Source organism: Syngnathus floridae, chromosome 12, assembly GCF_059516105.1.
Source record: "Syngnathus floridae isolate MCC-2025c chromosome 12, RoL_Sflo_1.0, whole genome shotgun sequence".
NCBI classification, from domain to species: Eukaryota; Metazoa; Chordata; class Actinopteri; order Syngnathiformes; family Syngnathidae; genus Syngnathus; species Syngnathus floridae.
This window is the reverse complement of record NC_142424.1, coordinates 7,558,180-7,572,418: the sequence shown is the minus strand read 5'-3', so window position 1 is coordinate 7,572,418 and position 14,239 is coordinate 7,558,180. Positions and strand designations below refer to the sequence as shown.

General features: G+C 41.1%; 4 protein-coding genes across 23 annotated transcripts in view; 2 read left to right on the top strand and 2 right to left on the bottom strand.

The window, feature by feature from the left end:
* Positions 1–39: 39 nt before the first annotated feature.
* Positions 40–1,510, bottom strand: surf2 (surfeit 2). The gene is made up of 6 exons (XM_088391373.1): positions 1,434–1,510; positions 1,138–1,289; positions 902–1,005; positions 614–802; positions 415–545; positions 40–146 (listed from the first exon to the last, which is right to left on the bottom strand). Exons 1-6 carry the CDS (start codon positions 1,506–1,508, stop codon positions 54–56), a joined length of 744 nt encoding a protein of 247 aa, XP_088247499.1. The 5' UTR covers positions 1,509–1,510; the 3' UTR covers positions 40–53.
* Positions 1,511–2,038: 528 nt separating this feature from the next.
* bbln (bublin coiled coil protein) lies at positions 2,039–3,541 on the top strand. Its single transcript, XM_088391375.1, has 2 exons — positions 2,039–2,328; positions 2,738–3,541. Exons 1-2 carry the CDS (start codon positions 2,250–2,252, stop codon positions 2,965–2,967), a joined length of 309 nt encoding a protein of 102 aa, XP_088247501.1. The 5' UTR covers positions 2,039–2,249; the 3' UTR covers positions 2,968–3,541.
* ciz1a (cdkn1a interacting zinc finger protein 1a) lies at positions 3,211–10,450 on the bottom strand. 2 transcript variants are annotated; one of them, XM_088391369.1, is made up of 15 exons: positions 10,282–10,450; positions 9,673–9,889; positions 8,783–8,913; positions 8,452–8,708; positions 8,281–8,365; positions 8,024–8,114; positions 7,846–7,943; positions 7,610–7,770; positions 7,402–7,532; positions 7,233–7,326; positions 6,851–6,964; positions 6,530–6,658; positions 6,376–6,454; positions 6,101–6,222; positions 3,211–6,002 (listed from the first exon to the last, which is right to left on the bottom strand). In XM_088391369.1, exons 2-15 carry the CDS (start codon positions 9,840–9,842, stop codon positions 5,673–5,675), a joined length of 1,992 nt encoding a protein of 663 aa, XP_088247495.1. In that variant the 5' UTR covers positions 9,843–9,889; positions 10,282–10,450; the 3' UTR covers positions 3,211–5,672. The 2 variants fall into 2 exon arrangements, with proteins under 2 accessions (XP_088247495.1, XP_088247494.1); XM_088391368.1 differs by having other exon boundaries at positions 7,610–7,943.
* Positions 9,746–14,239, top strand: part of dnm1a (dynamin 1a) — a 35,391-nt gene continuing 30,897 nt past the window's right edge. For 9 of the 19 annotated variants that reach the window (XR_015861578.1, XM_088391350.1, XM_088391351.1 and 6 more), the window contains exon 1: positions 9,747–11,520. Coding sequence is in view for 17 of the 19 variants with exons in the window: in XM_088391350.1 (XP_088247476.1) it covers positions 11,360–11,520 (161 nt within the window). In the remaining 2 variants the exon portion in view is untranslated. Of the gene's footprint in view, positions 11,521–14,239 lie in introns of all 19 variants that reach the window. The other 10 variants (XR_015861577.1, XM_088391357.1, XM_088391367.1 and 7 more) reach the window with 2 other exon arrangements.

Below are 14,239 nucleotides of genomic sequence, written 5' to 3'. Positions count from 1 at the left end.
TGTTATTCTATATTGTGCTTAATATAAAGACAACAAAAATGTGCTGCTATAATTTATTTTCCTTTCCTGATTTTCACAGATTTTTTATTACGGCCTTTCCAGTTGTTCTTTTTGAATTTCTTCTGAAAGGCGCCACCACCCTGGACCTGGGAAACAGAAGTGATTTTGTGTAATATTAAACAAGCTATGATTTAAGGGAACATAGTAGATGAGTCTGCGATTTATGTGCACCCATTAACAAGTGAACCTTTTTTAAAAATATATGAAAATATGTGTGAGTGCATTTCTGCACTTTGAACTGACATTTCTTGGTGTATATTGACAAAAAAATGTCCCACACTTGTTGAAATGTGAACAAAATGCATGTTCTGTCATAGTGTGGTCATACAGATTCAACAGACAAATTCTGCAGACCTTTTTACGTTTCTGTATGGCTAGCGTGTCCACCTCCATCTTGTCATCGTCACTGATTTGGAAGTCATCCTTATCCTTGCACTCTTCCGCCTCCAAGTTCTCGGCCGGGTTCTTCAAAGAGAACATTGACGCTGTGATAGAAAACGGTGTTAACAGAAGAAAACCCATCAGGTAAATAGACGCAGAATTTGAGGCTGACAGGGGTATAGGTCGCTCATGCTGTCTTCGGAGTCGTTATGGTCTTCGTCGTCGCTGGAGGATGGCTCAAATGTGCCGTTGCCATGTTTGGACTTGCTGCCCCGGTGGACGTCTGTGCCCGTCTCCTTCGGCCTTTTCTGCTGAAGTCTAATTGGGACGAACGCGATGCCCTGCTTCACACAGTCTTCATCTTGGGCAGCAGAAACAAACAAGTTTTTTTACGTGTTATATATATGTATAAATATTTTTTCCCCCCCACACTACAAGTGGAAACCAATTACACGCTTACATTTGGCGAGAGCCTTCTTGAAGCGCTTCCCATTGACGTGCCTTAATACATGGTGTGGCTGTCTATTTAGGTGTCTGAGGGTCAACTTACAGAAGAGCTGATTGCTGCATAAGACAACACAACATGTATCATGACAACTTGATTGAGCAATTGTGTCATTTCAATGGTGAATCAAGAAATGGCAAATCACTTGTGACTTGATAATCAGAGGTGATCATGTGTGAGTGTGTCCTTACGGTTGTTTTGAGCTTGACACTATGTGGGGTTCAAACTGGCTGTAGTTAAACTCTGCTTGGGAGCTCAGCTTCAGATACTTTTTCCCTTTAACGAACTTCTGCAGCTCCTCCAGGTTGCATGGAAACTCATGCCCATTCAGTGTGCACTTTATCTGAAACAGTATCAAACCATCGACAATTTCATTATTTTTTACACATTCAGGCATCACATGTTACAAATCAATCAGTTGTGACAACACGAGCAGAGCACCTACGACTGCTAGCATCACATTTTTTTCCGTGACGTGTTCTCCCACCTTTTTGCTGTCAGTCACCTCTAGAAAAGGATGCTTGAGCAGGAAAGTCTTCACATCTGCAGGTAAGTCATTCATAGCTGCAAAACATTCGCAAATTTGATTTAAGGATCTCGTCCACACGTGTATGTCTGCGCCCTCTGTGACGTAATAAAAGAGCGACATTGAATATTGACTTTTTGGGTTACCATTTAAAAAAAGGTTGATATTTTATCTATCAAAACTATACTCATACACAAGACTGTGTTCGCTTTATTATTGTGCAAAATAAAAAACATTGAAGTACTACTCAGATCATTTTCCCATTTTTAGTCAGGTGACAAGTTATTACCAAAGATATTAACAAAGACTAACCAGACCACTTTGTTCATATTTGGGGAAATGAACGTACGCAGTAATTCACTAGACGTAATTTACAAGCAATTACTAGTAACCTACAATAATTTACTACAAAATACAACAGAACAAATCTGAAAAATGGAATTAATCGCTCAAAACCGCAATTTATTTTTGCTTTCATTTTTAAAAATTTTATTTTACATGAGGTGAAATCATCTGTCTTGTTGTACAATCTTTGAGAATAATAAGTCCCGCCCATATACCTCCCAGAATCCCCTTCGTTACTTCGTAAATGAATACACTGTCAAGACACTGTACTGACGCCGAGTCTACTAATGAGTTAAAGCGTCAAAGCTCATCTAATCTACAACAATCTTATTTAGTCTAATTTTACCTTGCGTTGATGTATTGGAACATCTCGTAGACAAGCAAACGAATAGTTGTACTGGTGCCTCCGTCGAAAAACGGAAGAAAACCACAATGTCAGGACCAAATGGAGATCCTGACATTTCCATTGACGATAGCATCATCGAGGACGACGACGACTTTAGTAACGAGGGTAAGTCATTTTACGAATTTTTATTTCAAATCACCTCAGGAAAACCCAACGAGTCGTTTTAATGTCGCCCTTTTTATCCTATGATTTGCGTATTTCTTTATTGTAGTGACCCCATTGATTAATTTGTGTGGTTTAGTATTAGACTCTCCAAAATATGTATTTTTATAATCAACAGAATTTACTACGTGTAGGCATATAATTTCCTAGTTTGACCTCCTTTACTTGTCCGTTTTAAGAATTAAACGTGGCCCTCAAACACAAAATTTTCATCACCCTTGAGCAAATTTTATTATATTGGTCAGATTTGTAAAATACAGCAGTTAAAGGCTCACGAATATACATGTGTGACCTGCTGTTCTCACCCCTCTTGAGCAGGTGTACTTAATGTTATCTAACATTTTTCTTCCAGAGTTTGCAGCAATCAACTCCATGCTGGACCAGATCAACTCGTATCTCGACGGGCTGGAGGAGAAAAACGATGCCCTCAACAGCAAAATGCATGAACTCCTTGAATCCAATCGACAAGCCCGGCTGGAGTTTAGAGCCCAGGTGGAAGATCTGCCACCTGAGGACGATCACCCCTGTTCGCAAGGCACGGATGTAGACCACAACAAAGATACAAGAGAGCCTTGCAACTGAACAGGAACTCGTCAGTGCAATTATCATCAGAAGAATCAAGATACGTTTTGGAGTGGATTTGAAATGTCATAAAAATCCCTAATATAGATACCCCACCCCTAAATGTGACTCTTAGTAACACAGGCCAGCTTCCTGTTTTGCTTGCATTCCCTGTATCTGTAATGTGTGTATATATATATGTGGCAAATTTAAGTAGAAAAGTTCTCTGTTCATACGGTCTAAAAAAATATACATCACTGCAAGGAATTGTTGGGCTGTTTTAATATAAATTAAAATGACATCGGAAAAATACATTTTAAAAAACATCAAGTCTTGATTTCATTTTTGTCAGTAGCTAAATAAAAATACAGTTGTGAGAAACAAACAAAAAACGCTTTTGCTATCATGTGCTAAGTCACCATGGTGATGTCAAGCTTTGCTACATGTGTGAGCAAGACTTGATGACTCTAAATAACCATGAATGAGGATGAAATGTTTGTGGACAGTTGAGGATGAAATGATGCATTAGAACCTTCAGAACAGAATAATAAAAAAAAAAATGAAGCCAAAATAAAACATGTTTGCTTGAAAGAAACTGTTAAACTTTTTTTTTTTTTCTTCTTCCACCAAATATCAACACATCACTTAAAACGTCCACAGGAACGTGTTAGCAAAATGTCTTTAACAAACACTAATGGTCCAACGTGAAAACACACCATGACATTCGAGCAGCTTTGATTTCAAACAATGAAGCGGTCGTCCCTTAGTTTTGCAGCAAATGGCATTTCGGTGGCTTTAGCTTGTTCGCGAGAGGCTGGTAAATTGACAAAAAAAAAGGCTGTAAATTGTACCGTCCCCCTGACTTCAATGAAAGCTTCCAATCTCTATTTGAGGTCTTCTAGAAGATGCATTTAGCCTTCAAAAAGTCGCATGATAAAACCATAATGAAGTAAATAAAACTATAGCCCAAAAATAAAATACCGTAATTTTCGGACGATAAGTCGTGTTGTTGTTTTTTTCATAGTTTGGGTGGGGGGGGGGCAACTTATACCGAGGAGCAACTTATATGTGAATTCTTTCAAAAACTTTTGGAAAAAAAAAGTGAAACCGCGATAAACGAACCGCGATGTAGCAAGGGATTACTGTAATTTGAATTTCAAGTGACGTCAGCAGCGCAGCGCGGCGTAGCGGTTGTTTACAAAAAGGACAAAGATTGATCACGGGATGACGAAGGGCCACACGTACTACCGGCATCATTAGCGGCTTTGTTTGTAAGTGACACGAAGGACGAAGAGTTTGAAGGATTTAATGACTTGGAGTGACACAGAAGGTTTGAAAAACTATTACGGCTTTTACGCACGCCCGGTCCTATTCTATGGAGCTCTCTTCCACCTCCGTGGCTGGAAGTGCCACCTCCGGGGATGGAAGTCCACGCCGGTGCTTGGGGCCGTGTGGCGGTTAACTATTTGTTATAGTTATTTGATATATTTTACTTCGTGTAGCAACTTGTATATGTTTTTATCGTTACAGTTCAGTAGTTGTTGGCTCGTTGAACTCTTGTTTTGTTAAATAAAAAGCCGTTTACCAAGCCCACGTCTTTCCTTGTACTTTGTTAACGCTACAATATAGTTATATACTAGATCTGTGGAATAACGAGGCTGACGTCAGGGCGCACGCGCAGCGTTGTTGACAAAGGACGAGGAATTTGATCAATGGATTTAATGATTTAGTGACACAGATGGTTTGATAATATTATTGCTTGTATAATAGTTATTTGAAATATAATTATATATCGTTATATGGGTCTGTGGAATATTTTGAAGTGCAAGCGCCGTCAACGGCGCGCACCCATTGTTGACAAAGGACGATCGATGGATTTAATGAATTGGAGTAACACAGATGGTTTTATAAATGTGTTATTTATGTAATAGTTTTTTTAATAACTCTGAATGTTACGTCAGGCCCGTTCTCAGCTCTTAGTTTGTATTTATGTCATGTTAGCATACCTATCGTTTAGCCTGTTGTTGCTCGTTCATGTCTGTTCTTGGTATTGGATTTTGTCGAATAAATTTCCCCCAAAATGCGACTTATACTCCGGAGCGACTTATATATGTTTTTTTTCACGTTATTGTGCATTTTATGGCTAATGTGACCTATATTCCGAGTGACTTTTAGTTTGGAAAATACGGTAATTGCTTGGCAAACAAAAAATGGAGGAGAAAAGAAGTCGTTCAGTGAAGTCAGATGCGGTGTGCATTGTGCTCAATTTAATCTAAAAAAACAGCTTTTCTCAAGTGATGGCTGCATCAATGTGAGTATTTTTTGGCTGCTTCTCTTCAGTGTGGCTTCATTTCACTTTGTTAGAATTCAATTCAGCGGTCGGTCCAGAATTATGCTGGGTTTGGCACATTATTCACTCATGCTACACATATACTTCTGAGTAGGGATGGAGCTGTTCCTCAGCTGTTTCTAAATGTACACTTTAGTCTGATTGAAAAGATATATAAACCGGTATAAAGCACAGGGAAAGATTATGATGGAAGGCCCCCTTTAAGGTGTGACTAAAACAAACGTCCTAAACATATGTTTAATATTTCAATATCTCAATGGGTTTGGGCTAATTTGTCTCACCTTGTAATTGTGCTGTCCAACTTTCTTGTCATACTCTGCCGTTGAATTTGAAACTTGGAGAGAGAAAAAAAAAAATCATGTCTCTCACCCATCGTTCAACGTCTGTTACTGGCCCTTTTGGACCTCCGTCTGACGTTAGGCTTCTGCAAAGCATTTTCGTCGTCGCCTTCTTCATTGGTGTTGTCAGCGGAGGTTGGCGGATCTGTGCTGTCAGCGGGGAGCTCGGACGGAGCGTTCGACGCTTGACAAGTGTTGGGCTCCTCCGCTTTGTTCTGGAGCAGGTTTTCTGTCCCGAGTGAACTGCTGATATTTGAAACTGACCCTCCGCTATTTTCTCCCGGGGAGTCTGTGGGTGGTCCCGTTAAAATCCCGTGGTTGCTGTTTTCAGTGTTGTCACATTTTTCGGCCAACGATTCTTTGTGTCTCTGAGGACGGACAGCACAAAAACACGTTTCCTCTCATCATAATAGCATGTCAAAATGCCACAATCACCCCATCACCCTAAGATGACGACTTAGCTTACCTTGAGGTTGTCAAAGTGCTTGAGGGACTTGCAGTGTGTGTGTAAAGCCGATGAGTCAAAATGGTAGAATCTGTTGCAGAGTCGGCAGATGAAACCAGCCACTGGCACAAAGAAGCTGGACCCTATGGAAATCAGAAAAAAGAAAAGTTTAGGACCTAAAGTGGAAACTTTTTCGTTTTTTTTTTAAGCTCCGCCGCATATTTTTAGGGGGTGGACCGGTCTTGATGTGACCCCATTTACGTGTATCACAAATCAATTGTCAACACGTGGCTCACCATAGACGGTGTCGGCCTCATACTGCTCGTCACTCGTCATGTCCTGTAGCGTCACCTCTCTACACGAGCTCAATCCATCCTGCCACAGGAAGTCGATGCTAAGTTTACAAGATATGATTTGACGTATTCATCACGAGAAGCAACAAAAAAGGACCTGGGTCTCAGGGGAGTCTTCTTCATCTGAGTCAAGTCTGTCATCCACCTCATCCTTTTCTTCTTCCATCTCAAAGCCGTTGATGTCCAGCAGCTTGGATGAGGTGCCAGAGCTCTCGTTCTCCTGAAGCTGATGACAAACATGGCGGCGGTAAAGGATCATTGTCAAATGTTTGACTAAGGGCTGGGTGATATGGCCTTAAGATAAAATGCCACATGTTTTTTGTATCAATGTTTCAGATAATAATAATAAAAAGAAAAATAGATTCAATTCAACGCCTAGCCCTTGTTGATGCCTTCAATGAGGAATGCACTCCGATACCTTCTCTAATCTTTGACGGTGTTCCTGGGACTGCAAGTGAGCCACAAATATCTTGGAGCTCCTGAAGTGTTTCTTGCAGAGGCTGCAAGATGACACAACTGCTCGGCTCGCAACCTGAAGAAAGAAGGACAGGAAAGTTTACGTATCATATTTTATATGTTAAGCGTTTTGTCAACCATGTGTTGAATTCCTATGGGCAACGTTATGTCGCGCAATGTTTTAAAACAACCAGTAGAAGGCGGAATTGAGCACAAAATTGCATGCTTTTAAATAATGTACAGTGAACCACATCTTAATCTGATTTGCTTTATCAAATTGACCTGTTATGGAATAATGATGTAAACAAAAGTACGGTGCATAGTATGCCAACAGTAAAAGTTACTTTGTGCTCCGCTGTGCGCCGATGGTCCGAGATGCTGGTGGAGTAGTGAGCGCAGCAGGTTCCACACCAACGTTGCCTGTCTACTTTTTTGTCTCTTTGGAGGAAAAAAACAGACAGTAATTATAGTACGGAAGACTCCCAAGGCACAAATGTGCCAGCATATACATACCCGTCTTTACTGGTCCCCTGTAGGGTCTCGTGCAGTCGCGGCAGCAGTGTGACCAGGCAGGCGTTGCTCATGTGCTGAATCTCCATCATCCTCTGCTGGTGGGAAACGCTGTTCATATGACTCCGGAAGTTCTTAAAAAACACAAACACAAAAAGATGGTGAAAGAGCAGCTGTTAGCTGACTGAGTATTAACTGATGTTTGACCTACTTCCTGACTATGGCAGGTGACGGTGCAGAGGTAGCAGTAGAACTTGTTGGCACCTTCTGCAGCATTGCCTTCCGCTTCCTGTTTGTCTGACGGCTCATCATCAGCCATCTCGGTGGCGTGGCTTTCCTCCATTTCTGAACCCAGTGTAGGAAGGAGGCAGTCTGTAAACATAAAGATGAAAGAATTTAGTCCACCAATAGACTTTTCATTCATGTTGGTGCACAAGTATAATTTACCATCAAGCTGGCTGCCTTGTGTGTTACATTCTATGGAGAGAATATTGCCATCAGAATCTGCAGTGGTGAGAACGGCATCCTCTTGAGGCTCTTCTGATCTGATTGGGCACAAAGGAGGAGAAAAATATGAAACTGCAGTAATAATTTTGCATTACTGCAATTGAAATTGTTGCCCCACCCTTCTTCCATTCTCTGCCTCTTTGCCGTAGGTTCTTCAAGATGTTCCTCAAAGCTCTGCTCAGTTCCCTCCGCCCATTCCGCAACATCATCTGTGGGTTGCAGTAAAGGGTATACACTCAAGATTTTTGTCTTTATAGAGACAATGATGCGCCGTTTTCGAGAGAGAGACCATGTTTATCATAATACTTGCATTGTATGGTCAACACGGACACTTTCTTTTAAAAACAAGCATTACTTCCTGGATTTCACATCTACCTGTTTCAGTCTCCCCGGCCTTGCTTACTCCTGCAATCTCAGCTGTATTTTCGTCCGCCATCTGCTCGCTGTCACTCTTCTTGTCCTGGTGGGAAGCAAAAGCATTCCGCAAAGAAAAGGTTATGGCATTTTTGTGACATCATTGACAATATTTTTTCTTAGAGGTGTTACCGTGCCGGTGGTGGTAACCAAAGAGGCGGTGGCCGCACTCGTGGTGGTGGCTGCGCTGGTGACGGCTGCGTTGGTGGCGTGTATGGCATTATTGTAGTAGCGTGGGTGAGGGTGGTAGGACCGAGCAGGAGCAGGGAAACCCATGACGGGGGACTTCATCGCCATGCCAATTGGAACCGGCCCCAGCAGAGACCTGTTTGCCGCTGTGAAGAATTGACGGAATTGCTGTCCGGCCATCCCAAAGCCCCGCATGTTACCTAAAGAAATATAACATGATACATGACATACATAAGTTAAAGGGTAAGAGATGTTTTTCATCTTTGGTCTTCACCCTGCATTTGCTGCATCATTAAGGCTCCCTGCAGCATGGGATTGGGGCTGATTATGGTGGTCTGGGTCGCCTGGCACAGGTTGACCATTCTAGGAGGAGGAGGCGTGGTATGTGAAGGCACGGGGATGGCTCTGGCAAAGAAAAAAAATTGGTTCACACAGTATTTACAATTTATATTCTAGTATGTCATTTTATTTCAATTAAATTACTAATTTAATAAGTAGTCACTTTACAACCATTTCTTACGACTGTTTGGCGATATGAGTTCATACTCATTGATTACAAATTTTTGAACTCACAAAACTAACTTTATTTTAATGATATTTTCTTCATTTACTTGATTATATTACCTTTGGATCATTAGTGTTCAATAACAATATTATGGGCTTTTTTTTGTCAAGTTATTAGTTCTTTCTTAAACTATTTCAGCTTAATACAATTTTGATACTCCTGAAAAACTACCACAGGCATAACCAAGTGATATGTATAGCTGCGAATCAAAGATAAAACATTGACAATTCAAACTCACAAATTTAAAAACAACAAACACTTGTTTCAAAATGGTGTTGAAGTGCAATAAAGTTAAACAATGCTAACAAATAAGACACTCAAATAAACGCTTACATTTTACGTGCTGAAAACAAAATTAAAAACTGTTTTTAAGGTAGGTTTTAAAAATTATTTTATTACATTCTAACGTTATTCTTGCAATACAGTGACATTATTTTAGTATAAAGTACTGTTTTAACCTTAAGTAAATGAATAAAATGAATGGTTCAATAACTACAATGCAATGAATAAAAATTTAAGAGCTGCAGTGAACTAAACTCAGACAACTCGTTTACCCGAAGGCCTCATGCAAAGCCCCGGGGTCGCGTCGAAAGGCTCACCGTGGTGTCTGGTGATGGTGATGGCCGACATGGTGAGTCGGAGCCGGCTGCTGCGGTGGAGGCGGCGGTGGAGGCGGGGGCGGGGGCTGCTGCTGGAAAAGTTGTTGTAGCTGCCGCAGGTGCTGGTGGAATTGCTGCTGTTGCTGTTGGTGGGTGTGCGGATTGAACATAGCGAGCTCCGGTTGCCTTCCTTTACGTCAAAAGGTTATCAGAGCTTCTGAAAAGCAAAAGAGGCTAAATGCTAAGTGGCCAACTTTCAATGACAGCCACCTCCAGGGACACAACAGGTCGCTTTCATAGGTCGCGACGACAACTAGCTAACGGAAGCAAGCGAGCTAACACAAAGCGCTAAGTTTACTTTCCTTTACTACCTAAGGCAACAAAACGAAGCACCTTAGACATAAATAACAGGCATGCACTACACAAAAATGTCGTCGAATGGCGACAAGGTAGAGAAGAGACGAGAACAGCGCCGCTACGAGAATTATAAACAGAGCTAACATTGGACGCCGCTCAATGGCCGAATGCAGTCAGTTAGCTAAACCTCGCGTAATGACCATGGTTCGCATCCTTTATGTTAGATCTCTTGGACACGTTGTCCCCACTTACCTTCTAAATAGTGAGACAAGACGACGAAACAACGATGAATGTTAACTATAGCATTGAAAGAAAACAGCACCGTAATTGCAACCTCAATGCGGCTGCCTATACAGCTATAAGAGCTGTTCTTCGACCGGGCTTTGGTGCCCTCTAGCGGTGCGCTCCAAAAAGGAAAGTTCCTACGTTGCCTATTTTGTGACATAATGGATGGATGGATTTAGCCGTTTTAGCCTCAGAAATGCCTTTTCAAGTAGTCAGTCATCGTGTAAAACGCAGGATGCGACATAGACTGATTTAACATGTTTTCTTTTAAGTGTTAAAAATAATAAACGTGTTCCTGTCCATGTAACTTGCAATTCAGCACCATGGACAGGTCTGCACTGCAGTCATGACAAAAGATAGCAGCAATACGCCAAAAGTAGCTACATTCAAACAACTCTTTTGATCACTTTAGTCCCGGGATCTTTTCCTTCTTTACCTCCCTACTTCTTTTTCATATCTATAATTTAAACTCATGGTAAAATACGTCATGCACAAGCTTTCATAGGTGAAAGATGAAACAAATCAAATGAAAATATCTTATATAAAAATTAAATCCACGTTTAAAATATGTTCAGAGACGCAGTGCCATCTCTGATTAAACTATTTTTTGTACCTATATTATTTACCATTAAACATGTTTACCGCTAAAAGAAATTATTTAATAGTGAATGGCTATTTATGGCCCACCCCGTATTGAAAATCAGACATTATATTGGTGTTAACAAAATGCGCTGTTGTTGCATTTAAGAGATTTTAAGGTTGAGTCATTCCCATAGTCATTCGTCACGTTATAAAGCAAAGCTGTAAGCAGAGCAGTGTGGCCACCAAGCGGCGATTTTTGAGAACTACATGCTGGCAGGTTTTCAGGGGAAATAGAAGGCGAGCTCATCCTCGTCCTTATCTCCCCCGCCCTCCTGCGGTGCTCGGTGGTGGAGAAGCGCATCAGGGACGGTAACGCAACGCGGGGCTCGGTCGCAGCTCGCATCAAATTTAACAGGGAAAATCGCTCTAAATACATCCGTCGAGGACCGTTCACTAGGCCGCAATGGGGAACCGGGGCATGGAGGATCTGATCCCCCTGGTGAACCGCATGCAGGATGCCTTCTCCGCAATCGGCCAAAATGCCAACCTGGACCTGCCTCAGATCGCCGTCGTGGGCGGACAGAGTGCGGGGAAAAGCTCCGTGTTGGAGAACTTCGTGGGCAAGTAAGTGTATTTAAAACATTTACTCCATTGAAGGCACCATGCATACATAGTCCCCATCCCCCCTTATCCTCTTCCTCCCACTCCTCCTTTGCTCTCTTCATTTTATAATGCTACCACATCATTTAATATACCCACATTACATTTGCATACAATGCATCAAGAAGATGATCATTTTCTTGCATTTATCCCTTGTGGAGTTTATGTGTAACCTCACCTGCCGCATATTGGTTCACAGAGCATTAGAGCCTTATAGAACCTGTCACAAGACCAGTGGTGCAACCAGAAGCACGTGGGCTGTGTATTGCCCACCAGAGCGTTTGATCTGGCCAGTCACTCATAATTAGCAGTTTTAATTGTAGCTACAACAGGGTGTTTGTTGTCTCTGTGGCTACCATTTTGTTCTCCCCCATCCTATTTTAATCCCGACTGAGCAGAATTGTTTGCGTCACTCACATAGATTTATCTTATAATGATAAAAATGATGCAAAACCACAGCACGGTAGTCAATGTTGATGTGTTATGACCTTGTAGTCAGAAAGGAATAGAGACAGGGAAAGAGAGAGTCCACCTAAGCTTTGAGCCAGTCCGGCTCAGGCCCTCCATCTGGTCTCCTTTCGGTATGAGTGAAGCTTAAACAGCAGCGCTCAGGCGACAACACAGCACCTTTATTTAAGGACATGTGTCCATGTGTGGTGCCTGTAATGTTTATAAATGATTCAAGGTCAGACTGTGCGCGCGATGGTTTAGCTTCAAGCTAGTGCAGAAGCACCCCAATTTAATCCCATTTAACAGACATAAATCCACCCCCTGAAGCTGATTATTTGAAATTTTAATTGATTTAGGTTTAATATCTCATTAGTTGCAAACATGCCCTCTACATTGCCTCCCTGCACATTTGTTTGGCAGCAGATTATCACTGTGCATAACCACATGGCCACAAGGGGTAATCCTCGATTTAGCAGGTAGAATAGGTGATGCTGTTTACATGGCATAATGCTGCCTTCTGTTTACTTTTTAAGGGCAATTTTGTAAATTTGATTTACAAAGTGTTGAGCATACAATTAAGATTTGAATGAAGCTAACTAATGAAAAGTTATTCAACTGTCTCAAACCAATACAATATTCTTTCTTGAATCAAAACACACAACATTGATGGATGGGTAGAGCTAAGCATTTTGATTGATTTATTTCAAAACTATTGTGTTGGCGTTTAAAAGACAAAAATCACATCTGGGCCTGATTGCCGTGTGCGTTTCATTATTGTGCAGTTCTCTCTTGCTCGTCTCTGTAGTCATGGCAACAGCTTCTGCCTAATTACGGCGCCATTACCCGAGGGAGCTACGATCATGCTGAGAGTTGAAGAGGGAAAATGTGAAACATTATGACACGAGCATGCGAAGATTTGAAATCTGAATTGAGCTATGAGCCAAACGCAAAAATCATGCTATGCAGTGTTTGTGCGTGTGTGTCCTATAGTTCCGTTTCAGTGACATTGCGTGTCCTCTCATCCTTCCATCTTGACACCCCACCCCGCCTCCCCGGTGGCTCATTGTGGTGCATTTACAATATGTTATCAGCTTAAAACACAGTTGTTGCCTCAATGTGCCATCATGAAGCTGTTTTCTTCTTTACGGCTAACAACTGCATTGTGAAGCCAGAGGACACTTTCTTTGTTTGTTTTATTTTGGCTCCTGTCCGGAAAAAGGCTGCAGCTTCCAGTCAGCACAATCAATAAGGAAAGCATAGGGGATAATGCGCATAATGGCAGGGAGACGTCTCAGTTCACGGACGAGACAAAATATTAGGTACACATGCACTTTATTCATATTCAATACAAAAGCTGTATCTTAATTGTCTGCCTTTATAAAGATCATAATGCTCAGTTTTGATTGATGACTGTGTCAGAGTGGTAATTGAACAATTTCTTTATATTGTGATTATAGTTTGCAGTTGTTTTAATTGACATCAATTACATTACTGTAATTTTGGGCCTTGTGGTCTGAAAACATGCTTTATTGCCAAGGTAACACAAACAATCAGTGTGTGCAAAAATACATGAATTTGCTATATTTTAATTTTCCAGATATTAAAATAATGTAAAAATTTAATACTAATTAGATTTTTATTTGACATTTTCCCAATATTTAACCAAGAGTCATTTCTTATTTTAAATTACACTGTTCTTTTTTAAAAATTTCAATCAAAAGATTTGAGACACACATCGCTCAGGTATGATACTGGTCATTGTTACTGATTAATGATAGTGACACATTTTATGATACGTCTCTTGTATCTGAATGGAGAAAGCCAATCAAGTTGGTTTAATGGCTTCAGTGATTGCAAGAGCTCTCACATAGTTATTCACATATAAATGACTTAACCCGCCATCACTATTCCATCCCCCCATCGTGGCGATTACGCCTATGTGACGTAGCCTTAGTGTTCACATATTACATAATGTAGCCAGTGACAGCCTGAGGCATTGTGACGAATTGTTGCAGCTTCGCTCATTCTTCTCTCATTTTGTTTTGCTCCTATAAAACATCAGGAGAATAGTTTGCATACAAATGAATTGGTTTCATTTCATTATAAACTTTCACGTGGTTCTTGGACAGGAGATGATATTGCTTCCGTATCGACATTATTGTATTCATGTGGCTGTTTTCACATATCAAATGGCAAAAATATCAAAACATGTCACAAAGTATGCACAGGAGTG

What these genes read in the sequence shown, in the direction of transcription:
- surf2 (XM_088391373.1), bottom strand. Translation starts at nt 1,508, where the DNA reads ATGAATGACTTACCTGCAGATGTGAAGACTTTCCTGCTCAAGCATCCT. An exon ending in CATGAGCGACCTATACCCCT is followed by an intron (nt 546 to 613) that starts GTCAGCCTCAAA and finishes TTTCTATCACAG; the next exon opens with CGTCAATGTTCTCTTTGAAG. An exon ending in CCATACAGAAACGTAAAAAG is followed by an intron (nt 147 to 414) that starts GTCTGCAGAATT and finishes TCTGTTTCCCAG; the next exon opens with GTCCAGGGTGGTGGCGCCTT.
- bbln (XM_088391375.1), top strand. Translation starts at nt 2,250, where the DNA reads ATGTCAGGACCAAATGGAGATCCTGACATTTCCATTGACGATAGCATC. An exon ending in CGACGACTTTAGTAACGAGG is followed by an intron (nt 2,329 to 2,737) that starts GTAAGTCATTTT and finishes TTTTTCTTCCAG; the next exon opens with AGTTTGCAGCAATCAACTCC.
- ciz1a (XM_088391368.1), bottom strand. Translation starts at nt 9,842, where the DNA reads ATGTTCAATCCGCACACCCACCAACAGCAACAGCAGCAATTCCACCAG. An exon ending in GGCGCACAGCGGAGCACAAA is followed by an intron (nt 6,965 to 7,232) that starts GTAACTTTTACT and finishes TTCTTTCTTCAG; the next exon opens with GTTGCGAGCCGAGCAGTTGT. An exon ending in TGAGGCCGACACCGTCTATG is followed by an intron (nt 6,223 to 6,375) that starts GTGAGCCACGTG and finishes TGATTTCCATAG; the next exon opens with GGTCCAGCTTCTTTGTGCCA.